This window comes from Drosophila sulfurigaster, chromosome X (assembly GCF_023558435.1).
Source record: "Drosophila sulfurigaster albostrigata strain 15112-1811.04 chromosome X, ASM2355843v2, whole genome shotgun sequence".
Taxonomy (NCBI): domain Eukaryota; kingdom Metazoa; phylum Arthropoda; class Insecta; order Diptera; family Drosophilidae; genus Drosophila; species Drosophila sulfurigaster.
The window spans coordinates 2157997-2185686 of NC_084885.1; the positions used below are offsets into that span (position 1 = coordinate 2157997).

The window sequence follows — 27690 nt, forward strand, 5'->3', positions numbered from 1 at the left end:
ATGTAGAAAATTTTGCGGCATATGAAAGAAAATCGCAACAACACGAAGCAGAAGCAACCACGCCACGCACCACACAACAACAACTACAACAACAGCAGCAATAATAACAAAAACACACCACGAGGCAAATCGAAACGAAACCGAAACGATGATGAGATGATGAGCTGGCTGACGAGCCACGAGAACCGATCGCAGCGCACTTGAAGATCAACGCCAGAGCATCGCGAAGAGACTGAATAGCGCGACCAGATGATCGAATGCCGCCTCGCAAAACAGGCAACAGGCCGGCCGATCGACTTTAAGGGTGTCGCGCCAAGCAGTGCGGTGAGGTCTTCGCTTACAGGTGCGGGTGTTCGTGTCGCAGTAGAGGGGGAGGAGCAGCCGAGGCGTGCGGTGGGAAGGGGGAAACAGTGTGCGCGTGGGCAACGGACATTTAACGGCTTGATAAATGAATGGAACGCGTCGCACACGATTTGCGACAATTTTAACAGAGCGCAACAGAAACAGAAACAAAACGATCTAGAGCAAGAGAGAGTGCGAGAGAACGAGAAGGAAGCAGAAAGCGCTCAGAGCATGACAGCGAAAGCTTTCGATTTGTGCACAGGTGTCAATGCAATAAAGCTTCCAAGCAAGGCTGCTTAAAGCGTCAAGCTTTCATTCAGTGTGCGCAAGAACTTTCGATGCGGAAAGCTCAGCGATGACTTTGCATAATGCAAACATTGGCTATGTTGCGGCAGTTGACGAGCTTCTGCATTCGAAAAACTTTATTTCTTTCTTTCTTGCAGTTTTCTTTCACTGTTATTCTTATCAAGATGCAACTTTCGCTAGGAATTTTAGGAGTCCGCTGTTAAATACATAGAGACAAATGTAGCAATACCAAACTTATTAATACCCAGTTGAAAAGATATCCAAATATGTTAAACAAAAAATATATTTTATGAATTTTATATCTTATTTGTCCGTTCGTTCGTTTGACATTTATAAAAAAAGCCATTTGGGTATTGCGATTATTTTAAAATATTATCTTATCACTGTAAAACATTAAAAAAAAAAAAACAAATTTTCTTGGCTTAAAAGATAGTTCAACTATTCCTTCAGGGGATGTTTTTATATGAAAAAAATTTATTATATATTATGTATAAATTTATTATATACTTTTAAATATATGTATGTTTAACAACATAACAAAATTTATTCATTTACCCTCATTCCTTCCAATCGAAAAGCCCGCAAAAAAGCGCTCCAAAAACAAGGGTTACAGTGGTATTAAAAAGAAAATATTTCATTAAATAATTGTCAAGAATAGCCTTGGAAAAAAACCGAGGTAAAATAATTATATTATGGAAAATCAAATACCTTAATGGTCGCTTAAATATGGTAGAAAAAATGTCGATAAATAATGATTAGATGATTTTTTGTTTTTTTTGTATTTTTGAAACAGATCACGTGCATTACATTTACAATACCTATTGGCGAGTACATTTCAAAAATAATGTTAGTTGTAGTACATATAAAGAGTATCGTGCTGATACCTTAAATTAAAAAATTGGTTTTCTTTCCTTCAATAAATTGTACACTATTTGTCTATTTGAGACAAGTCATGATTATTAATAACATATTATGAGTATCTCTGGAATCCCAAAGAAGTAAGAAAATACTTTTAAAATATACGAAATAAATATAATAAAAAATAGTCAAATATTCCGAAAACAAATCATACTGAAGATCGTAGCTTCAAAATTATGCTTCATTTTGTTTTTTAGAAAAGTCAGGTGTAGTGATATTTATATGATAAGTATCTTGGCAATCTTCAACATAAACAAATTGACTTTATCTTAAACCATCACTAAATTTTGATCGCATAATAACTGAAAGGTAATTTTGGCATAAAAAAAAGTGAGGTGTTGTAATTGACTTTAATTTTTTCACTTAAACACGAAAGACTTTATTACCTTCGGATAGGATATATATTTCTTATGTGAAGAGTTGAGTGTAGGGCAATTTGATATATGCATTGTATTGGTTAATCTTGTCAAGTGGGTGCATTGTTGGCTCTCAGCTTACTTGGGCTTAGCTGCCGCTGGTGGAGCAGCTGCTGGAGGAGCAGCTGCAGGCGGAGCTGCTGCTGGTGGAGCAGCTGCAGGTGGGGCAGCTGCTGGTGGGGCAGCTGCTGGTGGAACTGCAGCCGGTGGCGCTGCTGCTGCTGCTGGCGGTGCTGGTGGATCATCGTCATCGTCGTCATCATCGTCCTTCTTGGGCTTGACATCTTTGGCTTTAGCCTTCGCCTCGGCAGCCTTCTTTTCGTCGTTCTTCTTCTTGGCCTCCAGCTGAGCGGCAATCAAGGCTGCATCACCAATGGGCACATTCTTCATCTCATTGGCCGGCGTTGGCTTCGGTTTGCCAAAGCACACCTCGGCAATCTTCTTGTGTGTCAGATTGTAACCGGAAACGCCGCGAATCTTCGGCTCCACGTTCTTGGCATATATGTCGGCGGCGAGTTCGTCGATGCCAACCTCACGATCGGCCACCACCTTCTTGGAGACGGCAGACATTTCCTTGCGCACCGCCACATCGATGGCCTTCAGTTCGGCCTCGTCGGTGAGACCCAGCGAGAGAATCTGCTTGCGGAAGCTCTCGATGGGATCGCGCTGCTTGCGCACCTCTTGCACCTCCTTGCGTGTGCGATACGCCAAGCCCGGATCGGACATGGAATGTCCCTCATAGCGATACGTATTCATCTCCAGAACAATGGGGCCATTATTCAGTGCATGCTCGATGGCAAATTGAGTGGCACTGCGCACCGCCAGCACCTGATTGCCATCGACCCACAGTCCCGGAACATACTGTCCACGCATATAGAAATCGGTGAGCGCCGCATGGCGACTGATGTGGGTGCCCATGCCATAGTGATTGTTCTCGCACACAAATATGCACGGCAAGCACTTCAGCTTGGCAATGTTGTACGCCTCAAAGACCTGACCCTGATTGGCAGCCCCATCGCCATAACACGCCACACAGACGCCCCCATCGCCCTTATAGCGATGGGCCAACGCAACGCCAGCGCCCAACGGCACCTGGGCACCAACGATCCCATTGCCGCCATAAAAGTTATCCGCATACGTGTGCATCGATCCGCCTTTGCCTCGACTGCATCCGCTGCGCACTCCAACCAATTCCCCAATCATGCCATGCGCCGTCACGCCCATCAAATAGGTCCAGGCATGGGCACGATATGCGGTGATCACACTGTCCTGCTTCCTCAGGCTGGCGCACATGCCCACGGCGACGGCCTCCTGGCCGATGTACAGATGACAGAAGCCTCGGATCTGCTTCGCCTTGTACATATTACCCGAGACGACCTCGAGGCGACGCACCTCCACCATTTGACGGTACAATTTGACCGCGTCCTCGCGCGACAATTCAACATCTGTGGGCGGGCCCTTCTCCAGTTCGTAGCACTTGAATGTCTGTGGTCGAGAATATCGAAAAAAGTAATTAGAATTGGAATAATAGTAGTAAGAGGTATAGTAAAAATAAATGTATGTACATATAGAATAGATACAATTTCGAGATTCAATTTAATTTAAAATAACAATGTTAAGAAACATAATGAACAATGAGTATATACCAAAACTTCGAAATAGTATTCAAATAAAATAATATAAAAAACCCACTATAAAATAATTAGAATTGGAATAATAGTAGGAAGAATAAGAACAGTTGCAAATAAGGGTATTTTATATTACTATAGACTTTACTATAAGGACTATAGGACTATGTAAAGAAAAACAATGCAAGAAACATCATTTACAAAGGAATATTAAAAAAAATATAAATATATGTATATGTATATATATATTATCAGTAGTTTTGTACTTAAATAGATTCAATAAAAAATAACAATATAAGAAACATAATATACGATTTTTTAGAGTATATACCATATAACCTCAATATAGTATTTCAATACATTAATATTGAACACCCATTATAAAAAAAAATTGGAATAGTAAAAATAATATAAACAGCAACAAGTCTGTGGAAACTACAAATAAAACATAAGATCATAATAGAAAAATAGTAAAAAGAATGTGTGTATATGGATTAATTAAAAGCAAAACAATGTAAGAACATAATACATATAATATAATAACGACATTTTAGAGATAAAAAGCATTAGTATATATCCTCTAAGTTCAGAAATAGAAATAAACTAAACTAATATAGGATGTGGATAATTCTCTGGCACTATTTAATGTGAAAAAACATATACCAACAAATATTTTAATTTTAAGTAAAGATGAATCTTATAGTTCTTTATTTTGTTTCAATTTCAGCTAAGAATTATGGAATTATTTTTCTCTTTTAAGATAATTGCCAAAAATTACGAATTCGTACGAAAAATAAAATATGGTATTTACCACATAAACAGACACACTAACAATAAATTTAAAGAGGTACAATGAAAGGAACACAAACATAAGATATTGTAGAGTAATTTAGGATTATACACATCATCAGCAAAAAATAGGTACATACATATATATACAAGAAGATTTAAATTACATGATTTAACTAATTAAGTAACTGACTTTAAGCAATAATATCTTCAGTACAATGAGAATACTAAAAACAAATTAATTTCACAAACAATTTCATTTAAATTACTGAACTTTAAGCCCCTTTTTTAATTTACTAGATTCTGACATGATTTATTAATAATAATTTCTAAGGGTTTCTTGTGAATACCTTTTCCCGCTTAAATCCTATTATAGTATTATGTTATTTACACTGTTTTTCTTTAAATTATAATTTGGTAAAAATGTTTCTATTTACAGCTCTTAAATAAAACGTTTTAAGTAGTGAACACACTTTAAATCCATAAAAACAATATGCTGATTATAGAAATGGAAATGTGACAAATTCTGCTAAATATGTTATATGTGTTAATCATGCTTCCAAAATTATTTCAATAATGGTCAATAAAAATTATCTAATTCAAAGCGGAATAATTAATATACTTTTGTTCAGTATCTAAATATACTTCATTATATGTCTATATAAGCATATGTAACACGAATTTGTATAACTTTCCCTGAAGATCTTCGACTTATGTCCATAGTTGCATCTTCATGACCATCACATAAATCTTTTTCTATATGTGCAGTTCCATTGTTCTATATCTAACTGCAGTGTGTAACATTCAACGTAATTTGTATTATTAACAACCACAATATTGTAGTCAGAGACGTATATAGTCAGCGATGGTCTATCCTTAACTAAAGTCAGTAATTAATATATTATTACTTAACTATATACAAAATAAAATGAATATATAATGTAATATGTCTTGATATGCTCTATGTATATCCAACTGCTTACAACTATGTAGTATAAAATAAACTAATGTAAACATATAAAGTAGTATGTATTGATATACAATATATACATAAATCTCCAAAGAGTTCTCCTACTTACATTCTCTAGCGTTAACGTTGAGCAATCGGAATTGAAGCGTCTTGGGATTCGCCACACATTGCGTTCCATGCACTGTTCATGCATCAGGTTTCGCAGTAATCGTAATCGTAATCGCATCATCGAATGACATCCGGGCGCCGTCCGTTGCATCATCTTGTGTCTGTGGCTAGTTCACAAAATATTCAACTATGCTGACGATACACAATTGTTTTACGGTCCCCTAAAGTGTCCAGTGTGCAAGGGACCACTAAAATTGTCTCGGTATGGTATTAAAGGAATAATAAATTTAACCTTAAATTTGCTCTTTTTGTAAGTATTAAAACCGCATGAGGACAAATAAAACAGAAATTCTAAATATATAAAAAATGAAATGAGTGAATAAACGTTTGCCGAAAAATACTCGAAAAAAATATGACTTATCGAGCTGGATGCCAATGTGATCTGACTGTAAAAACAAACTAAACTAAACATTTAGTGTTTAATGCAATGTTTACTAAGGATTAAACATTTTGGTAGAACTTTAAATTCAAATCAATTGACATTTCCTTTATAAATTGTATTCCCAAATTAACTTTACGTTTAAATCGGTTTTAGTTTCTTACTTTCCAAACGCAATTCATATAAATGTTACTTAGCTTAATAATCCCGTTGGTGAAATAAAAACTAGATTGCTTATGTTTGTAGTTTATATTTCAACAAATTTACACCTCGCTTTAAACCATATTGAACACGTTCATATGCAATAATATCCGTTGCTTTTACTGTTGCTATTTGCCACTGGCCCTGGCCCATGTTGAGTGTTGATTGTGTATGTCGATTATGGGTATGGGTAGAAAGAGTATCCATATTCGTGGTTAGCTACGTTATTTTGTGTCTTTTTCGCGTGTGTCTATGTGTATGTGTGTGTTTACGTGTGTTTACACGAAGCTCTACAGAATTAAGCATATCGCATAAACAAAAATTTTCTAACTTTCACTTTTTGGGCTTAACATCTAGAGATTTCGCTTGTTATCTTTGTGTGTGTGTGTGTATTAAATGTGTATGTGTGTTTGGGTTGATCAAATCGTTGTAAAATCATTGTTTAATGATTGACACCCTTGCGCTCCTGGATGTGATCAATATCATAGGCAATAGTGCCGCGAATCTTGCGCTCCAAGTTGTTCGAGTAGACATCGGTCCACAGATGGGGCAATGGCAGCTCGCTATCGGTCTTGGCAATTGCGGTGGCCTCATCCACCTCCTTGCGCACCTTCATGTCGATGGCCTGATATAAACGTAATGTTAATGGAGTGTTCCTTGAGTTCGACAGTCAGAATACTTACCTTAATCTCATCGGTGGTAATGAGACCCAGCTCAATGCACAGCTCCTTGAAGGATGTGATGGGATCACGCTTCTGACGCACCTCCTGGATTTCCTCGCGTGTACGATACGAGGTTCCCGGATCGGACATGGAATGACCCGAATATCTATAAGTATTCGTTTCCATCACCAGCGGTCCATGCGTGTTCACATACTTGATGGCAAACTCTGTGGCACTGCGCACAGCCAGCACATCCATGCCATCGACCCAAATGCCGGGCAGAGCATCGCCACGCGTGTAGTAGTCCGTGTTGCACGAAGCACGCTCCGCGCTGGTGCCCATGCCTATCAGTAGACAACAGAACAAGATAAGTTTAGTTGTAGTATGGTAATTTATAGTATTGGTTAGCGTGATAGCATGAATTACTGCTAGTGTAATTTATTGATTGTATGATTTACTCAAAGTATTTTTATTGATAGTACGATAATCAATAAGATAGCATGTTTTATCGATAGTATCATTTACTGACAGTATAATTTATTGAAAGCATGATTTACTCCGAAGTATTTTTATCGGAAATATTGATAGTATATTTATTGAAAGTATGATTTACTCAAAGTATTGTTGATCGCTAGTACGAATTATTGTAAATATGTTTTATCGATAGTATGATTAATAGTACGATTTACTCAAAGTATCTTTTATCGATGGTATGATTCATCGATTTAACAAATAGTGTGTTTTATCGATAGAATGATTTCCGGTTACAAAATATACTTCAAAATTAAATTTTCGAAATTTAAATTTTGCAATAATTGAAATTGCAATTTTTAAAATAATTGAAGTGAATATTTATTAGATTGATTTTGAACAAAATAAAAGAAAGTTAAATTTTGCATTTGTTTTAAACTCAAAAATTGTCGAAATTTTCCTTAAAAATAAAGGATTTTATTTTGGAGTATGATTTCTCATTGATTTCGTAATTTCCGGAAACAACAAAAGCTCGTAAGTTCGAATTCTTGAAAATTAAAAATTGTAAAAACATTTGAATAGAAGTTTTTGTAGTAATTGAATTGATGAATTATACAAGTATAAACTTATTATTATTTTTGTTTGTCGTGCATATTAAATAATGGAGATCCTAATAATTTAGAATTCTTAATTAATATGTGTAATAATTTATGAAATTTAATACTGAGTTTTAAAATGAGTTCAACATTTTTAATAGCATTATTTATCACTAATAAAAAAGTTGTACAGAATTTTAAAGTTTTCAGATCGTTGAAAAACAAGTAGAATGCTTTCCAGATATATTAGCTGATTAATCGTATAAATTATCTACTCACCATAGTTGTTGTTCTCGCAGACAAAGATGACGGGCAACTTCCACAGATAGGCCATGTTGTAGGCCTCAAATACCTGGCCCTGGTTAGCAGCACCATCACCATAGAGGGCCAAGCACATGCCACCGTTGCCCTTGTACTTGCAGGCGAGACCAACGCCAGCGCCCAATGGCACCTGGGCACCAACGATGCCGTTGCCGCCATAGAAATTGGGGGAATACATGTGCATGGAGCCGCCCTTGCCGCGAGCACAGCCGCTCTGCATGCCAGTCAATTCGGCGAGGACGCCCAGTGGCGAGACACCCATCAGATAGGTCCAGCCGTGGACGCGATAGGCCGAGATGATGTTGTCGACATCACGCATGGCGGCCTTCATGCCAACGGCACAGGCTTCTTGGCCCGAATACAGATGACAGAAACCACGAATGATCTTCTCCTTGTACAGATTGCCGGCAGCGGTCTCAATGCGACGTATCGTCTGCATTTGTGTGTAGTATTTGAGCGCCTCATCCTTGGTCAGTTGCACTGTGGTCTCGGGTCCCTCGTCCAAACGATGCAGCTTGAATGGCTGAGGAGCACACAGCACAGAGCACACATCACACGGCAACGACAGAGATAGAATGCATGAAAAAGAAGAAACGTGTAAGTGAGCGAGTAAGCATTTCGATAGACAGAGAGAGATATATACGCAATGGTTGATTCTGCAGCAATAAAAGTTGCAATGATAATTTAATACCTATTTCATTTGTATTTTTTGTTTAACTATAATCGATTAGTGATAATCAATCAAAATAAACATTAATCTGTAACAGTTTTTTTGTTTTGTATACTTTCGTTCTGCTTCGATGACGTCACACGAGAGTGAGAGCACAACACGCACACAGCGAGAGATCAACACTGAAGTGCACTCTTTTTTTTTGCATAACCTGTCGATCGCCGTGGAAAGTGTTGTTGCTGCTGATAAGAAAGTGCGTGTCGTTGGCGTTGACGCTGCCGCTGCCGACGTCGGTCACGCGCGTCACGGTGTGACCTTGACGGCCGGCAATTTTTGAAATGACCGCCAGACGAACGACACTCACGCAAAATGCAACTCTGACCTGATTGGTTAACAAGCAAGCAAGCACACATATTCACACACATTATGTAATCGGTATTTTTCTTTTCACTACTGCGTTGGTGGGAGAAGGAGCTCTTAGGTGGTGGGGGGTGGTGTGTGTGTGTGTCTACTTACTCGATTCACCTGCACGGTCGCTTCCGTGGCATAGTTGTTGGTCTTTGCGACACCAGCCTGTGCTGCATTCTGGAATAAACCGAAAAATGACGATGAATAACTGCGTCTGCTTCCAAATCTTATTTGCTGTTGTAGTTGTTGCTGTCGCGTTGTCCACTGATAATAGTTGTTGGTGCTGCTGCTGCCTGTGTTGCTGCTGTGGGTGTTGTTGCTGTTGTTGTTAGTCCTAACATTGCTGCGATTGCTTGTTGAAGTTGTATGTTGCGATCGCTTTGTATTAGTTACAGTGACAATTGTTTTGTTAGTGACAGCAACGGCTGCATTACAGTTACGTACTTTTTGCAATTGCCTTACAACAATTGGCAATTCGCTAACGCGTGATAATGTACGCAACATTTCGACGGCTTTCGGTTTCGACTATTCTCTCTCGTTCGCGTAACAGCTGCTGGCCAATCGCCATAAAAATACGCGTTTTCCATGTCAAACAGCACTAAAAAATATCAAAGTTGAAGAAAAATACCAAATCAAATGCGGAGTTATCGATAACATAGCAGTATATTTCAGATAATGTGGTCACACATTGGGAGTCATTTGCAGGACCTATTTTAATAATTGAAAATTGTTTTAATAAACATACAACTTTTATTCAAAATCTGAAAAAAAAAAATTATTAATTAGCTTTTTGAATAAAAATGCACTTTGGTTTCAAGAAGTACTTTTATTTCACATTAAAGATCTCATTTTTGTTTTTGTTTATCATTCTCTTGTCTTCTTACTCGTATTTACTTTTAAATTTTCCATTTCTCCACTTGTCTTCATATAATTTACTAATTCTTACAAAAACTTATGTAATTTTCGTTCCATGCACAAAAAAATCAATTAAATTTACAGAGCCAGTTGAATACAAAAAAGAAACAAGTACATAAATTATGTATGTTAAACAGTTTTACGAAATTATAGTTATAAACTAAGTTTTAAACTAGATTTTTCTTTGTTTTTTTTTTGTTGTTGTGTTTACTCAAAAAGAAATGGCAGCTACAAGCTTTGAGTTTTGAGGAAGGAAACAAAGAATACAGTGTTGCCTAACGCACAAAAAATCAACGAATACGGAACCTAACTAAAATGAATCTCACCCGCTGACCAACTGTCTGTCTCCCTCTCACTCCTTAGCATTACAATACAATTCATTTCACTTCACTCCCTTTCGGGCTTTGTCCTGTTTTCCGTTGAAGTTTTACATCAAAAATTGGTTTCTTATGCTTCTTCTTCTTCTTTTGTTTTTGTATTTTTTTTTTAGCACACAAATATTTTGCTTTATGACAAAAAAATTATGCTCTTTTATCTTTTAATATGTATTGTATGTATGTATATATAAACACTTATTAGAAGTCCTCGTATGTCTGTTGGAGGGGGGAGGGGGATTTAATATGTATGTATATGTATAGTCATTTAAAGAAAACATACATACATTTCGTTCTTGTTCTTTTTGTTTTGTTTTTGTTGTTTCTAGTTTGGTAATATTTCCCGAGTGTGTGTTTGGGTGTGTGTGTGTGTGTGTGTGGATGTGTGTAGCCGTTAGCATAAATAGTAGTTGTGTGAAAACGTGCAGCAAAAATCTAAAACGTAAATATATATAGCAGAGGTGCGGTGTACGAAAAAGTCACGGCAAATACAATATCATGTTTGTTTGTTTGTGTTGCGTGTGTGTGTGATTTCCATTTGTCTGTGTTGTAAAATGCCGGCACATTCTTATTATTGTTGCTGTTGTTCTTGCTGTTGCTGTGGTTGTATGATTAGGAAATTACGTATGTATTGTAGTTGTATCTTTTTTTGTTATGCTTAAGCTGTTTAGTAGTTTTTTTGTGTTTACTTTTACTTATTTCATGTTCTTTCTTTTGCATAATTTACACCAATTTAATTTGCTTTTAATATATTCTCATTGTATTTGTTTGTTTTGCTTCCATTTTGTTTTTCTTTTTTCGTTTGTTTTTACTTTTTGGGTTTACCACTTAGTTTGCATATTTTGCTGATGAATAAATCAAGTATTTAAGAACATACATAGAGCACACATTTATATAACGACAAGATGACAATTATAATGTTGTTTTTTTTTTTCGTTTTTTCTTTAATTGATATTTATTTTCATTTTGCATTTATTTGTTTACTTTCTGATTTGCAAATGTCTATTGTGGATGGAAATCTTTTATTTATTTCTTATATAATATTTGCTCAATTTAGGCCATTGAGATTCACAAAATTAACCAATACAAAAACACACGCAAAAACAACAATTGTTCAAACAATTGGCCAACTTCGATCTGTCCGATCATCAGTGCTGCCTAAACCGTCGACGTCGTACAGTTTTGGTAGCTGCAAAAAAAGAGTTCTTGGAAAGTTCCTCGAATCCAACAACATATTTGGTTCATGAGGATCGTTTCTCCAGAGTAATTCAAATATACATTTTAATCGTATATTGTACAAACAAAAATATTGGTTGCCAATTTATTAGCACAAAAACAATTTGCTTAGCATTTGCTTGCTTTTATTTCCTCGTGTACTTCGGTGTGTTCGACAAATTAGTTTGAATCCAAACCAAGAGAAAAGAAAACAATTCGTTTTGTATTCCATTTGTTGTTGTTGTTGTTGTTGCTGTCAAATAGTTCTTTGTCTTGTCTCATTTAAATTGTTTATGTTTTTGGTTTTGCTTTTATTCGTTCGGTTGCAGTGGTGGTTGTTGCCTGTGCTATGTATGCTAGTGTTCATATGTATGTATATTGTGTAGCTGCTCGTTAATATGGTTGTTGCGCTTGCTAAGCCAAGACTCAAACCAACGTGTGCAAAACCATTGGGCGAATTAGAAAAACGACGCAATTTAATATGAAATGAACATGAGAATGTGAAAATAATCGAACAAATAAAACAATCAAATCAAAATGCATAATTGTATGTGTTTTTCTTTTTCATTTTTTTGTTTGTTTTGTTTTCATTTTTATGTATGTTACATTTTGTTGGTTTTGTTTTTTTTTTTTTTTTAATGTTCTTCACGTGCTAAAACAACTACAATTTACATTTCTGCAATTCGTATGTCAAAAACTTAGGGAGGGAAGAAACAAACAAAAAAAAAAGAAATAATAAAAAATGCAATAGAAAAATATAACCTAAAGCGTATAAATGGGGCGTGGAGGGGATGGGGGTGGGGAAAGGAATTTGGAATTGGCTTAAGGAAAACTGATGAAATATAATAGTAACTAAACAGCGTTGGTCCAACTGTTGCTTAAGTCGATTCATACAATGGTAATGCCTAGCAGTTGTATAAACGTGTATGTGTATGTGTATGTGTGTGTGTGTGTTTATATGTGTGTATTTCTATGTGTCTCTCTATTGCATTAGGTTATTTAGCTCCTACGACTTTGGGCGGCCTTAAAAGAAAAGCTGTTGTTATTTACACGATACGACAATTAACTTGCAACGCGCAATGTGCAACGTGCAACGTGCAATGTCGTCACTTGACCACCCCATTCTCCGATTGCTTTAAGCGACATCTGGTGGCGGTGACGGCGGCGTTGCTGCTGCTGATGACGACTCGGCTGCCATTGCCAGTTGGTGCTGCTGTTGTTGATACTCAGCTTCCTCGAGATCGGCGCGACGACAGCTACTGCAACTGGTGGCATCGCTGTCCTCCACAATGGGGCCATCGAAATCATAATCATCATCCTCCACATCGTCATCATCATCACCGTTGTCGTTGTTCTCGTCGTCATCATTAACAACTTGCTGCTGCTGCTGCTGCTGACTACTTGCACCAACAGCACCAGACACCGGCAACTCTTGTTGTTCCTCCACCTCCATCATATCTAGTTCCATGTCTTCGTGCTGTTGTTGCTGTTGTGTTAATTGTGTATCGTTGTGATGAACAACCGCTGCTGTTGTTGCCTGCTGCTGTTGCTGTTGTTGTTGCTGTTGCTGCTGTTGTTGTTGTTGCTCCTCCTCCTCATGCTCCACATCCATCTCCATTTCAACATCTTCCGCATCCGCCAGCTGTTCCTCCTGCTCTCTCCTCTGTGCGGCGGCAACAGCAACCTCAGCAGCAGCAGCCGCATAATCCAACTCTAATGGTGACTGTTGCTGCTGTTGCTGATGTTGCTGTTGCTCCTCCAACCTCCTGACCACCACTTCATCCGACTCGACAATACTTTAACCGCTCTTAAACAATAAAATGGCCACTTGGCCCAAATAGAAGTATATGAAATGGCGCGTCTCGTGTGTCACATACGATCCAAAGTTGCGACCCACAATGCAATGCCATGTGGGATTGTATTTTTTGTCGAACTCCTTCTTGATATAAGCCGCAATATCCTGCAAACAAAACAATAATACAAAAAGGCACGATTAGTCAACACACACAAGTAAAAAGTAGAAAAAAAACACTATACTATAAATACAGGATACGAAATGTCCAAGTGCCTGTTAACTGCTTTCGAAATTAGCGTCGGCAGGCGGAAATTCAATAAAATACTAAAGAGACTCCCCACAAAACAACAACAACAACACTCCCTTCTCCTTCCCCTCCTCTCACCATCACTTCTCTTCACCGTTTACAAGCACATTTTTGGGGTCTGTAACTAGGGTAACCCAAAATGTGTGACCTCAAAAAACTGATTTGAGGGAGGAGGAGGAGGAGGAGGGGGGAAGAGCAGAGCAGCGAGTTGCCAAAAGTTTTTCTGTGCTAATGAGTTAGTTATGATTGTTGCTATTGTTGTTGTTGCTTGTATTCTTGGCTGTTGCTTGGCCTATTAAGCAATTTTGTCGATGCTTTAGCATACTTAGTAGCGCACTGGGTCACACACACATATATAAACACACACACACCCGCATATATTAAATGAACTTGTCTAATTTCGAATGCAGCGGCAATTGCTAAATGCCAAAGGTCAATGCCAGTTCGTTTTGATGGTTAAAGCCAGGGTTACGCAAACACAGACACAGCCACAGTCAGTCACACACACACACACACACAGACCGATAGACAAAAGAAAACGGAAAAAGCGACAGACCACACAAATACACACACACAAGCACAGTCAGACACACGCAGACAAAGCACCGCAACATTTGACAAGTGGCGCTTTCACAGTGTCATCGAGTAGTGTGTGGGATGGAAAAGCGGAAGAGGGGGGGAGAGAGAGAGAGAGGACAAATGCGAATGCGAATGCGGACAGCAGCACAAAGCAAAGCAAAGCAAAACGAGCGTAACAAAACAAAAAGAGCAAATCAAGCTAGTTGAATTATCACAAATTCTGCACTTCCATTCGCTGTTTTTGCTGCACGTTAATTGAGTTGACTTTAATATTAAAGCACTTGGCAGCGACTCTTCAAATTGAATATCATATATGAATGCATATCATATATAGCGTATACAGTCACCAATAAATACATATTTCAGGGATGGCACACTCGTAATAAAGTTAGCAACAATTTAATGGGCGAGAGAACTTTATGAAAACATTTCGCTATTTAAATTAAGCGTGTTATTTTTTCAATAAAAGAAAAACACTGCATTATTTGAAATATACCGAATTCATATACTAAATGACATTTTTGGTATATATATATACTACAACAATATAAATACAATGTATACCAATAAGAATTATACAGACTGTAATTTTTAATAAAAGTAAATCAATTCAAAAGTTGTATTATTGTTAAAAATATACTGAATTAATATACCAAAAGGTGTATATTTTGCATATATCAACGAAAGGTGCGAAAGTTGTATTATTGTTTAAAACATACATACAAAAATATATAAATACATAATAAAATATATAAATATATAACATAAAATATATAATATATAATATAAATATTTAAAATATACTAAAAATTCTACAATGTACCAAAAGGTATATTTTTGGTATATACTATATTCCACAACAATCAAAATATATCAACTAGAATGAAACAGGCTGCCCTTTTTTTACTAAATGCAAATCACTCAAAGAGTGGCATTGTTTTAAATATACCGAATTAATATACCAAAAATACTGTACAATACCGAAACGTACATATATTTTTGATATGGAGATATATTACGACATTCAAAATACAAGAATAAGAAACCAGTTTTTGCCTTGGACAATTATTTCTTAAATTAAATACAAAGAATAAATTATTACATATCGCTTCATATAAATTATAAAATTAAAAGTAAATCAAATTATTGTTCTTAAATATTTACTAATTTTTAATTTTAAATTGGAAAGAAAATTTGTTTTTTTGTATTTAAATAAAGAATTGTTTAATTGTCAGAACTTTTATCAAATTTGAATTTCAAGTAAGAATTTTAAGTCATATTATTGATTTTAATTGTCAACTCTAAAATCTCTCGACTTTATGTGGCAATAGCAGTTTCGCAAATGTGGCCAACTACATGAAATATTGTTGTCAGTGGACGCCAGTTATTTTTGCTACAAAGTTAAATAAGATGCGACAACAAAATCGACAAATACAAAGTGCACAAAACTTAGTGTTGTGAGCAACAAAAAGTTCCTGTACTTTTACAATACTTAAGGTGTTGTTTGTGGGAAAAGGTTGGTTGCTTGCTTGCTTGGTTGGTTGGTTGGTTGGGGGACAAAGAAGAGAGCGCGCAGATTTTACAGTTGGGGTAAGCCAAGTTGTGGGGTCGCTCGCTGCCTAGACAAACTTGACAACAAGGCAAATGCGTGCTAAGCCATAAACTTAACCCAGTAACCTCAAAAAGCAAAACTAAAGAATTGAAGACAACGTAAAGAAACACAAACACATAAAAACAATCTAAAGCTTATTCCGCAGAGTGCTGCGCGACAATGGCGTCTGTTACAGTTGACATTTGGTTGGGAGCAAGCGAGACAGCAACAACAGTATTGTGAGAGTGTGCGGGAGGAGGAAAGGGAGAGCGATAGATATGATCGTTGTTAAATAATTCGCAAAGTCGCTGTTGTGTGCCGTGTGTTTCGTGTCAGACGACAATATTCCGTTGATTGTTTCATACTATATTCAATTTTATACGTTTTGCAGGTGAACACACAGCTCTTGCTCTTCCTCTTCCTCTTGCCCCCCACCTCTTAACTTCCCCATAATTTCTGACCCGCCCAGCAACGTTCCGACATTTTGTTTTGGCAACGCCGCAGCAACAAAAGAAAAAATTGAACATTCTGACACAGAACTCAGAGAGAGAGAATGGGGAGCGAGAATAGCGAAAGAAAACAACAACAAAACACATCCTTTGCGTTTTAGCCAAACACGAAATGAAATATATACTAAATACCTCTGACATTTTGGCTCTCTAATGGCCCCACAATTTTCATACAATATGAAGAGTAGTTCTCAAATACATATAGCAAGAATATTCCATTTTTTTTGGAAATCAAGAAGTTGCTTGGAAATTTATAAGCTTAAGCTTTTCTCTAGAATATGCCAAGATATTGAAATTCAGCCATTTTAAGCGTCTTCCATTTAAATAGAAATTTAATCGCAAAAATACTTTGCACCTATTATAAAAGGGAATATTTTTAAAATTAATTTGCATTTATTTTTGCTATTAAATAATATATGTCAAATTATTGAAAGTCAATAATTTCGAATCTCTTTAAACAACCAATTTAAGCACAAGAAATACTAACTAAAAAAAATAAATCTAAATATTATTTAATAGGATCTATCTGCATTTATTTTTCTTATTTCAGTTTCGTTTTCAATTCAGGAATTTTAAGTATCAAGATACTAATTTATTCATAAGAAATACTAAATACTCAAATATTATTAAAATACTAAAAAAAAAATTAATATATTAATACAAAAAAAGTAAACTTTTGCACTTATTTTTCTTTTTTCACTTTCTTATTAAACAATTTATTCAAATTCAATAATTTTAAATATCTTTTAGATACTGATTAAATCTGAAAAAATACTTTTAAATTAAAATAACTCGAAATATGTCAAGCAAAAAATAAACCGAGGGTAACATTAATAAAATTTTTTTTTCTTTTTTAGTTTTATTCAAGGAATTTTAAATCTTAAAAAAAATGTAATCACTAAAAGGACTAAAGATTTTTTTGAATGGAATATTTTTACTTTTTTGTTTATTATTGATCTATTTTTCTTATTAACTACTATATGTCAAGCTATTGAACCTCAGGAAATTTAAATCTTTTAAGGAACCAATTCAATCAGAAGAAATACTAATATACAAAAAAAAAATAATAATAATATTGTATGCGATTAATTTGCATTTATTTTTATTATTTCGATTTCGTATTACACATTAAAGTAAGATTTTAAAAAACATTTCCCTGAAACTTTATTGGTAGTCAATTATCTTCTTGTTTTTTTTTTTTTTTACATTTTATCTGCAACTATTTTATCGCTTTTCAGCTTTAATCTATTTATCTTTTCGCTTTTGGCAGCCAACTCTTTTTGTTTTTCGCAAATTTATCGCGATTTATTTCGTTATCAAGCAGATACATGTTAAATGTTAAATGCTCTCTGATTTATGCAGACAACCCAGAGAACAGAGAACCAAAGCTTGCCATTTACGATTCCCGTTTCCATCGCTATTTTCATTTTCATTTTCAATTCCATTTTCATTTAGTGTCCATCAATTTTCGTGCCATTTCTATAAATATTTAAGCCATCTATCACTCTACTCTACTCTACTCTACTCTCTTCTCTCGCTCTCGACTAGACTTTGGGGGCTCAAACTACTTCGACTACATGTCTAAATATATGTAGACAATAATATATTGAAAATGTGAACCTTTTAAATTTGCGGTATATGAAACAATACGAAGAGACAGAGAGGGGGAGAAAAGTGTGAGGTAAAAAAAAGTCTCGGCCCAAATCATGTTCTCTATATGTCAAATGTGCGGAATGTTCGATGTCGAGTCGCAGTCGCAGTCGAAGTTGTTGTTGTTGTTGTTGTTGCCTGAGCTTGACGGATATATTTGGCCGCATATTGATTAAACATTTGTCCACGCAAAATGCTTCAACCACAACAACAACAATCCAATATTCAGCGACACACAAAACAAATCAAGGAGCACCATAATAATAATAAATGAACTGCAACCAGAAGGACAAGAAAAACAAGAAGACACACAAAAAAAACTAATTAAATTTATTTTGGAAAACGCGAACGTTGCGCTGAAAAATTGATTTCATTTTGCTTAGTTTGGCTTTGGTTTTGTTGTTGTTCTTGTTGTTTTTTTTCTGCAATGTTTTTGGTTTATTGGCCTCTTGTAGGCTTATTTGAGGATTTGCCTTTAAATCGCTGTCGCTGTCGCTGCCGCAGCCAAGGCAAACACAAAGCAGTCACAGGGGCACAGCACAACGACAACGACAGCAACAGCAAATAATGCCTTATGGTAGATACAATTTAAGCCTCTCGAAAGGTTGAGCGCCCCTATAAATATACAACACATAATTTGCTGTGCTCGCTGCCATTTATTCTCCTCCTTCTCTCATATTTTTTTCATTTTTTTTTTTAGCATTTTCCGTTTAACCCTTGTGTATTGGTTGTTCTAGTTGCGTATCTAATGGATACCAAATTGTTTTCTTTCCCTTTTGACGCTTTGTCGACATTTCTTTATGGCAGAAAATAAAAATGCAATAAACTCCATCATAACGATTATGCCACAACACAATCTGGATCTGGGCATTAACTGATCAATATGTGTGCATGCATTTGATTTGTATTTATGCAACATTCAAATTGCAATGAAAACCCACTTTTCTGAATCAGTAACGAGCGAGAGAGCAAACAAACTAAGCAAAAGAAGAAAGTCGACTCGACTGTGAGATATCCGATACCCATTTGTAATAAAACCATAATCTAAAAATATATCAAATTAATATACCGAAAATGTATACTAAAATATACCGAAGGATATATTTGGTATTTTAACATACTATTGCAAATATAGAAAATATAAAAAATTACATTGTGAATAGAAGCAAAACAGTGCGGTATTAATTTTAAGATATACTACAAAAATACTAAAATATAGCGGTGGCTATATTTGGTACACATTCAAAACATACCATATATATACCAGAGTATAAAATATACCAGAGTATAAAATATACCAGAGTATAAAATATACCATAGACTATAAAATATACCAAATTTTCATTCAAAGTAACTAAGATCTGATTGCATTTCAACAAAACCACATTCAAAAATATATCAAATATACCGAAAAAAAAAAACAACGTAAATACCTAAGACTATATTTGGTTCATCAATATAGTACTGCATTTAAAATATACCGTAGAGTATAAATATTCTAAAAAATATACCATTGTCAGCAAGTTACTAAGAACCTATGTCAGAAGCCGTTTTTTGCCATAAACATTTCCCTATGGGTAACGGGTTTAAAAAACATATGGAAATAAAATTTAGGAAATCAGTTTTTTAGCAAGTTGACAACTTTTTCCCATTAAAGTTGAAAGGGAAAACAACGCATTTATTCAATAAGATATTGCAACATTTGTCAAATCAATTTATTGTTGATTTTTGTCATGTGGAAATGTAATTTGGCGTGTGTTGAATGCAATTAAAATAAAAAGAAAATAAGAGAGGCAAACACATACCTATTTAATTAGCTCGCACACACATTAATAATGACACTATGATGATTATTATGCAATAAGCACAACAACAACAACAACAACAACGAGGAGGAGGGGGAAAACGGGGGGCCAACAACAAAGAGCAATCAATCGCGCATTTGTGCCCACACAACGAGTGTCGAGCCTACTCGTGTATTTGCGTACTTGTATCTGCTGTCTGTGTGTGTGTGTGCGTGTGTGTGTGTGTATGTGTGTGCGTGTCGTATACTTTATTTATAGCAACGAGGGGCAGGCGCGGCAACGGCAATACCAAGTGGGTGGCTGCCTCCCTCCCAGTGACAGTGGTAGCAGCAGCAGCAACAGCAGCAATGCGTGCGTGCTTCTTCTCACTAATACAAACACAAACACACGCATACGCACGCACACAGAGACACAGGCAGGTGGACGCGTAGACAACGAGAGCAAACAAAAAAAAAAGCGTAGCATACTTTCTTGCGCTGCCTTTTAACTACTCAATTAGCAAACGCATCCACACACACTCACACACACACAAATGTAGATACGCAGTAAAAGCGTATATTTACGTACTCCCCTTCCCCATTCCTCCTGTCACTTTTTTTCCCTCCTGTTGCTGTGATTTCATATTTACGCACTTCTCTCGCTCTCTGCACTTCTCTCTTTGTCTTTCCTTATCAATCTTTCAGTCTGCCATTATGTTGACGCCATCTCTTTTGCACTCGCTGTGGACACGTATTCAAGGACCTGCTGCTGCCATAGCACCTGCCATTGGCATTGACAGAGGCTTGGCTACATCTCTCTTCCATGTGAACCTCTGCAGAGAATCCGCATCCGGCACATTGACCAAAGCAGACGGCGACGGCGACGGCGACGACGACCAAGACACAAAAAACCCATCGACGACCATCGATAGATGGATAAATGGATGGGATGATGCGCCACTCACACACACACACACACACACCGACACACACACAAACACACACACAGCGCACGTCCGTCTATTGATTATTTCTATTTCTTCATTTCACTGCTGCTGTTGTTGACATAGCTGCTTCTGCTCTCTGCTTCTGTTGCTTCTATTTGTTGCCGCTGTTGCTGTTGCTGCTGTTGGTGCTACTAAGCATTCATTGCCTCACACAGCCAGCTTATATTAAATCCTGCCCTTGGCCAGGGCCAACACAGTTGACGGCCACCAACTACATAAAAAAAAAAAGCACGAAATATAAAAAAATCCCACCCCGAGAGGGAGACGACGGAGAGGAAGAAAAGTGAAGGGGAGGTCGCGGTAAAACCTCGACACTGAATTTAATGATGTGTATGTAATTATTTAACCAAAAATCGCAGCTAAAATCTCGCAGCTCGTTTCATTTCATTCAAAGGGGAAGCGCTTTAGTCACGCCCCAAAAAGTATGCTATGTAAATTTCAAAACGAATTTCACAAAATAAATATAAATCTTTTTATGACAAATTTGAGTTATTATTAAATGTAATATTATTTCGTTTGACTTTTATTGTTATTTTTGTGTTTTTTCGTTTATTTTATTATTTTCTCTCAACAGTGCGTATACTTAATATGCGCTCATGACTGTTAAATTGATTGTTTTGCCGACTTAAACATTTGTTTATGACAAATTTGTGTTATTCATTTATTTGTTTTTTTCCCTTCAACTAATATACGTTTATAGTTTTTTTTATTATTATTTCAGTGAAATTATTTTCTAAATTTTAATACATTTTTTTCACCTTTCAGTTTGATATAACAAATTTGTTTCTTTATTAAATTCAATGTTATTTTTATGTTTTTTTTTACCCTTTAATATTTTTTCTTTGCGTATACTTAATTTAGATTTTATACTTTTCAATTTTGTTTTGTTTTAATGAATTTTTTAAAACAAATTTGTGTATGAGTTTAAATTCTGTTAAATTATTACTGTAAATTCGTTGATTTTCTGTACTATCTTTTTATTTTATTTTTTTCCATAACAAATTTCTGTTCTCATTAAATTTAATGCTATTTGGAGTTCTTTTTTCCTTTAACTATGCGTATACTTAATGTATCCTTATTACTGTTAAATAGATTGTTTTTCTAAACGACTTTCCGTGTTATTGGAGCTACGCTGCGTATACTCAATGCACCACTACACAAAGTCTTATTTAATTGAATTTGAAAATGAAATGTCCTCTTCTTTTTGTTTAGTCAAATATAATATATTGAGGTGCCGTTGGCCATAGTTTTTGCTTTCAAGTGCAAATATATATTTTTCATTCTTCGCCTTGAAGTTCTGCTAACTATTGACAATGCAGCAACAGCAAAAGCAAAAGCAGCAGCACAGTTGGTGTTTTGGCCAAAATGCCAAAAGGTCAAAGCTGCTACCGAGGCGAAGAGATGCAATAACAAAATTCCAGAAATCGCTTCAACTTGGTGGAAACTATGTATGGAATAACTTGCAAAAGGACAACACACAGAAAGAGCGAGAGAGAGAGAAACTGTAAAACAAGCAGAAGAGTTTCATGCCACACATATGTGGATGCAACAATTTGTGTACGCTTGCCTGCGTTTATTTAGTTAGCACATAATTGCAATTGCATTAAACAGCAAAAAAAAAAAAAAGAGAACACAACAAAATGTGTGTAATGCTAATGTAAAGTTGTTGATATAATTTGCATACGATCAGAATACTTGACACAATTTAAGTATTTTTTTTTGGTTTTATGCAAATGTATTCAATTCAATTGGCCTCTACTTTTTCAATATGCAACACCTGTTGTCGACACAAAATACATTTTAAATACTAAGGCAAATGCACGATTCGAAGAGCGAAATATTCACTTTAATAAATATGGATGTTTTCAATTTCGGTTTTCAACGAATTACTCTGAATTTACTTCAGTTGAGCAAACATATTTGCTGACACAAGTCTCTGAAGCCTTTTTATCCCTTTTGATGCGATGTCACTTACCTTTTCAATATTGTACTTCTCCAAGGCTTGTGTCGCACAATCAACAGCATCCTGCTGCATCTCCTCGCTCATATCAGCATTCTTGATGACGGCTTTGCGATCAGACATTTTTGTGGTTATTTAGTTTGTTGTTTGTTGTTTGTGGTTTGGTTTGGTTTGGTTGTGTGTGTCCTTTTGTTGTTGGGCAGATGACTGAAACGAAAGTAATTGAAAATTGCACTCTGCAATTGTGCAATTGTGAAATGAATTAGTTCAAAGCGAGCGAAAGGAATGGCAGTATTAATTAAGAGATGCAAATCACGGGCCAAAGACATAGACAAACTGCATTGCATTGGCAACACAGTGGCTGGCTGCTGTCAGTGCAATCAAAAGCTTAATAAAGTTACACACTCACACACAGAGAAAGATATGGTAGAAGGGAAGACACAACACACGTATAACGCAAGCGCATAAAACTTGTAGCATACTTTTGTGGGCGAGTGACAATGCGACACGCTCGCAATTTAATTATAAACCACAATAGCGCGTCGCAACGTTGCAAATCAAATATCAGAGCAGCATCAGCAGCAACATTGCCAACTGCCACACACACACACACACACACACACACACACACACAAACGCACGCACACACAGACAATCTGAGAAAAGCCAACACAAACATCAATTAGCAATGAATGAGTGAAGAGCAGCAACAGCAACAGCAGCAGATGGCAAGCGAGCGAAAGAGGGAGGAAGAGAGAGAACATGATATGGCCTTGGCAACAACAAAACTGCTGTGCATGTGTATGTGTGCATATGTGTGTGTGTGTGTGTGTGTGTGGTGAGTGAGAGCAAAATGCGCTGCAGCTAATTCAAATTCAATGCAGCAGAAGAAGCTGCCATTTTATTCTCTCTTTGCTTCTTTTTTCTGCTGTTATTGTTATATGTTGTTATTGTTATTTATTATTATTGCTATTATTCATGCTGCTGTTTTGCTGGCTTAATAGCGAGTGCAACCAAAGTAAACAAAAACACGCATTCAAATGCAATTTTTAAAATGCATTCACACACACACACACACACACACATACACATACACACAGTTGCAGTTGGATCCAAAGGGCCTGGATGGAGCAAAAGAGAGAGAACGAGAGAGGAAGAGAGAGAGAGAGAGAGAGAGAGAGCTATGGCTGAAAGCCCGGATAACCAGGAATAAGGCCAGTTAGTTGTAAGCATGGCAACCGAACAAATCATTTGCCCCTTTCACTCAATCCAATTCAATCCTAGCTCCCCCCCTTTTCCTCCCCTCTCTCCCTCTCACAGTCAGCTCAGCTCATTCACTCAAAATAGATGGATCAAGTGGGTGTATTTGTGTACGCGTATGTCTGTATGTGTGTGTGTGTGTGTGTGTGTTCCATGGGAACCTGAGCTGTCCATACAAAATGCTTTTTTATATTTTTCATCTCCTTCAATGAGCATATCTCTCGCTCTCTCACGCACTCGCTACTCTCTCTCTCTCTCTCTCCTTCTTTCCCTTTGATTTATTTAGCATTCTTTTGTTGCGTTGCATTTGCATTCTTTATTACCTATTGAAGCTTATTAACTTGTTATTTTTCTCTACGCATTCTTCTGCAACTATCTCATATTTGAGCCGACTTTTCTACGGTTGTAGTATTATTATTGCAGCAGTTGCCGCTTAATTGGCCTCTTAATGAAATCAATTTATCGAATAAGGGCACTTGAAAACAAAGCAAAAGGATTTCACATCAAGAGATTCTCTAGTCTTGAATATAAATGCGCAACTTTCTTTGAATTCAAAATATACTACTTGAAATGTATATCTTGAAATTGGAAAAGTTTTCTTTAATATAAATTTATCTTTAAGCAAAAGGTATCTTAAGTAGAAATTATCTGTAGTATAATATTTCCCTACGATCTTATCTTTAGTTTAATTTCTGCGTAGTCAAATCATTCTTTAGCAGGAACCTAGCTTTTAATATGAACTCAATATCAGAGGCAAATTTCAAGCTAAACAAATGAAACAAAAAAAACTGTTTTAGAAACAAACAAATTTCTCTTACGATTATGCAAATTGATATTTGATGTTTCACAGAACGCAACAAACTTCATTTGAAAGCCCGCAAATAATTTACGTTTAATAGCAGAATTAAGTATTCGACATTATCGAGACTGGGAGCGATACCGTTTTGGCCGTCTACCAAACTTGGTCAACGATTAAGGTTTTTGCGGCACAATTTGCAGAGCTGAATGCCAAATGGGAAAAGCCAAATGATAGAACCGGAAACTTTGCTAATAGTTTTGCTGACTAACTCTGACTCTGACTGACTGCTGACTGACTCATTGACAGTAACATGCGGGGGTCGGGGGGTAGAGTAGGTCAGCTATAGAATATGAAAAGTGACCACACACACACACACACACAGAGAGAGGCTCAACTTTGCATATCCTGTTTTCCTGTCTCCCGCATACTTTACTCCATATGCACTACTCGCTCTCTCTCACTCTTACAGCCGGCGTGCCAAACTATTTCTCGTTTTGCGATAAAATTATGGAAATTCATTTAAGCGCAAAAAGGATGCAGCAATCGGCCGACAGGAGGCAGTATTATGAGCTTGTAACAATGCAGTTGAACTAGCTGTAAGCAGCATGACGTGCAGCGTGCCAGGAGTGTTGGCAAGGGGGAAGGGGAAGGGTAAGAGGAGGATGTGCTGATTAAGTCAATTAGATATGCATTGACAGTTGAACAAACGGAGACAGCTTGTTGCTGCCTCACCGAGCGACTGAATGAGTGTGAGTGAAAGCAAAGCTTGAGCAATGTGAGTGTATGTATGTGTGTATGTATGTGGCTGTGAGTGAATGACAGCTGCGTGGGTATATATGTGTGTGTGTGAGAGTGATTTCAATTTGACTGATGCCACTTTCAAAGTTTAAACGTGCACATCAAAATATATGCTGAAATGTGTGCCATATTTAGCCACAATATTTTAATTAATTCTTTTAAATGGTAAAAATGTAAATAAATTATTTGAACAGCATCTCTTGCACAGCTAATAAATAGGCAACGATTCAATGATCAAATTACGCTTGCCAAAACACGAGCGAGAAGGCAACAGACTTGAACCAAATGCATTTCCGTGTGTACGTTCTGTTCACCTAATAAATATGCAACTACCCCATGATCAAATTAAGCTTGGCAAAGCTAGAACGAGACGGCATCACTTTTGGCTGCTTTCGGCACTGAACTGCATATATGTGTGTGCAAATAAGGCATAGCTAATAAATAGGCAACGATTTCATGATCAAATTGCCCTTGGGGAAGCAAGAGCGAGATGGAGCATGTGTTCTTGAGTAAGTTAAACAACAGATTTGACACTCTCTGCAATCATAATATGCAAATGCATTTGTGTGTGCGAGTGTGAGTGTGTGCATTACTCCCACGACAATCAACTTATCAAATCAGTTGCTAGAAAGCTCTCAAGCTGCAAGCTCCCCATAATTACCTATCAAGGCATGCTCGCAAATTAAGAACCAGATTAGGCCACAACAAAAACAAACCAAAAATATACAAATTCGAAATAACAAATGACGTCAGCTTGAAAACTTGGACCTTTCATTTGATTATAAACCAGACACAATCTTACACACACACACACGCACATAACATAGAGTTGTTGGCCAGTGAATAACAAATCTCAATGCGTGGGCAACAAACGTAGGCGGCGACTTCGACTGCGACTGCGACGTCGACGTCAACGTTGCAGTTTTTAGTCGGCAATCTCTATGGGAATGCTTTCGGCAATTGTTTTGGCCACACACACACACATGCGGACATACATACATTGGCAATTTATTGCACAACTTCATTTAGAACTTTTTCTCACAACACAATTCTCACTTACCTTAGTTGTTGTCATACCCTCTATATAAGGGTATATTAGTCGACGATGCCGCGAAGTCAAAAGTCGTAGCAGGTGTTTAACTAGTAAGTGTGTATGTTGGCATGTTAGATTATACATATGACAACAATTCGCGACGAGGGTATCTGCTAGTCGAGCATTCACTATGCTTTCCTTCTCGTGGAGTTTTTGCGAGATCATTTGCCGCGTGCCAAGGCAAAAAGTGTTTTTGCCTTTCCTACAATGCATTTCGTTGTTGTTGTTTTTGGCGGCCTTGCCGCTAATTCAACAGCTGTCGACTAATTAAGCCAAAATTTAAATAATCTCAGCACAAAAAATTAAAAAAAATTCGCAAAATACTCTCAGCCCTAACCTATTGAACGGAATGTATAAGTGTGCATGTGTATGTTAGTATTCGTGCATGTGTGTGTAGCTCCTTTTTGGCAATTTTGCACTCAGTACAAAAAATAAACTCGACACCGCCGCGTTTGCACTTTAGCCATAGAGGGAAGAACTTTAACAAAAAAAATATGAACAAAAATATTCTTGTTGGCACACAGTTTTTTTCGGGAATCTGTTAATTAACTAAACTATCCGTTTATCTAAAATAGTTGTGTTTACCGCTAAGCGCACTCGTCGTCGACTAAATTGACCAAAAAAAATAAAACACTTCGATTTGTGTTGACGCACTTCGTTCTGAGCTGTTTGCTTGCCTGTGTTAAACTGTTTCGATCGAAATTGCTGCCGACAGCCGAGAGGTGTATAAATGCCTTTAGTGTTGCAGGCAACATTCGAATTCCTCGCTTCTGATTGGCTGAACCGAGGCGGCGTGTGGCAGGCCGCTTC

The 27690-nt window shown here is 36.7% G+C and overlaps 3 protein-coding genes across 3 annotated transcripts; all 3 read right to left on the minus strand.

The window, feature by feature from the left end:
- Positions 1 to 1904: 1904 nt before the first annotated feature.
- LOC133849466 (pyruvate dehydrogenase E1 component subunit alpha, mitochondrial) lies at positions 1905 to 5916 on the minus strand. Its single transcript, XM_062285567.1, has 2 exons — positions 5479 to 5916; positions 1905 to 3467 (listed from the first exon to the last, which is right to left on the minus strand). The coding sequence occupies exons 1-2, from the start codon at positions 5629 to 5631 to the stop codon at positions 2061 to 2063; spliced, it is 1560 nt and encodes a 519-aa protein (XP_062141551.1). The 5' UTR covers positions 5632 to 5916; the 3' UTR covers positions 1905 to 2060.
- A 234-nt stretch (positions 5917 to 6150) lies between these two features.
- On the minus strand, positions 6151 to 9847 carry LOC133849467 (pyruvate dehydrogenase E1 component subunit alpha, mitochondrial). The gene is made up of 5 exons (XM_062285568.1): positions 9690 to 9847; positions 9354 to 9422; positions 8126 to 8690; positions 6801 to 7123; positions 6151 to 6742 (listed from the first exon to the last, which is right to left on the minus strand). Exons 1-5 carry the CDS (start codon positions 9747 to 9749, stop codon positions 6560 to 6562), a joined length of 1200 nt encoding a protein of 399 aa, XP_062141552.1. The 5' UTR covers positions 9750 to 9847; the 3' UTR covers positions 6151 to 6559.
- A 1576-nt stretch (positions 9848 to 11423) lies between these two features.
- Positions 11424 to 27611, minus strand: LOC133849468 (spindle pole body component 97). The gene is given in 3 exon segments (XM_062285569.1): positions 11424 to 13709; positions 22946 to 23137; positions 27466 to 27611. Coding segments are annotated over 2 exon segments (933 nt in total). The 5' UTR covers positions 23054 to 23137; positions 27466 to 27611; the 3' UTR covers positions 11424 to 12884.
- Between the last annotated feature and the right edge of the window lie 79 nt (positions 27612 to 27690).

Coding starts and splice junctions, on each gene's coding strand:
- LOC133849466 (XM_062285567.1), bottom strand. CDS start 5,631: ATGATGCAACGGACGGCGCCCGGATGTCATTCGATGATGCGATTACGA. Junction 3,468..5,478: donor CAACGTTAACGCTAGAGAAT/GTAAGTAGGAGA, acceptor TCTCGACCACAG/ACATTCAAGTGCTACGAACT.
- LOC133849467 (XM_062285568.1), bottom strand. CDS start 9,749: ATGTTGCGTACATTATCACGCGTTAGCGAATTGCCAATTGTTGTAAGG. Junction 8,691..9,353: donor CGACCGTGCAGGTGAATCGA/GTAAGTAGACAC, acceptor TGTGCTCCTCAG/CCATTCAAGCTGCATCGTTT. Junction 6,743..6,800: donor TTACCACCGATGAGATTAAG/GTAAGTATTCTG, acceptor CGTTTATATCAG/GCCATCGACATGAAGGTGCG.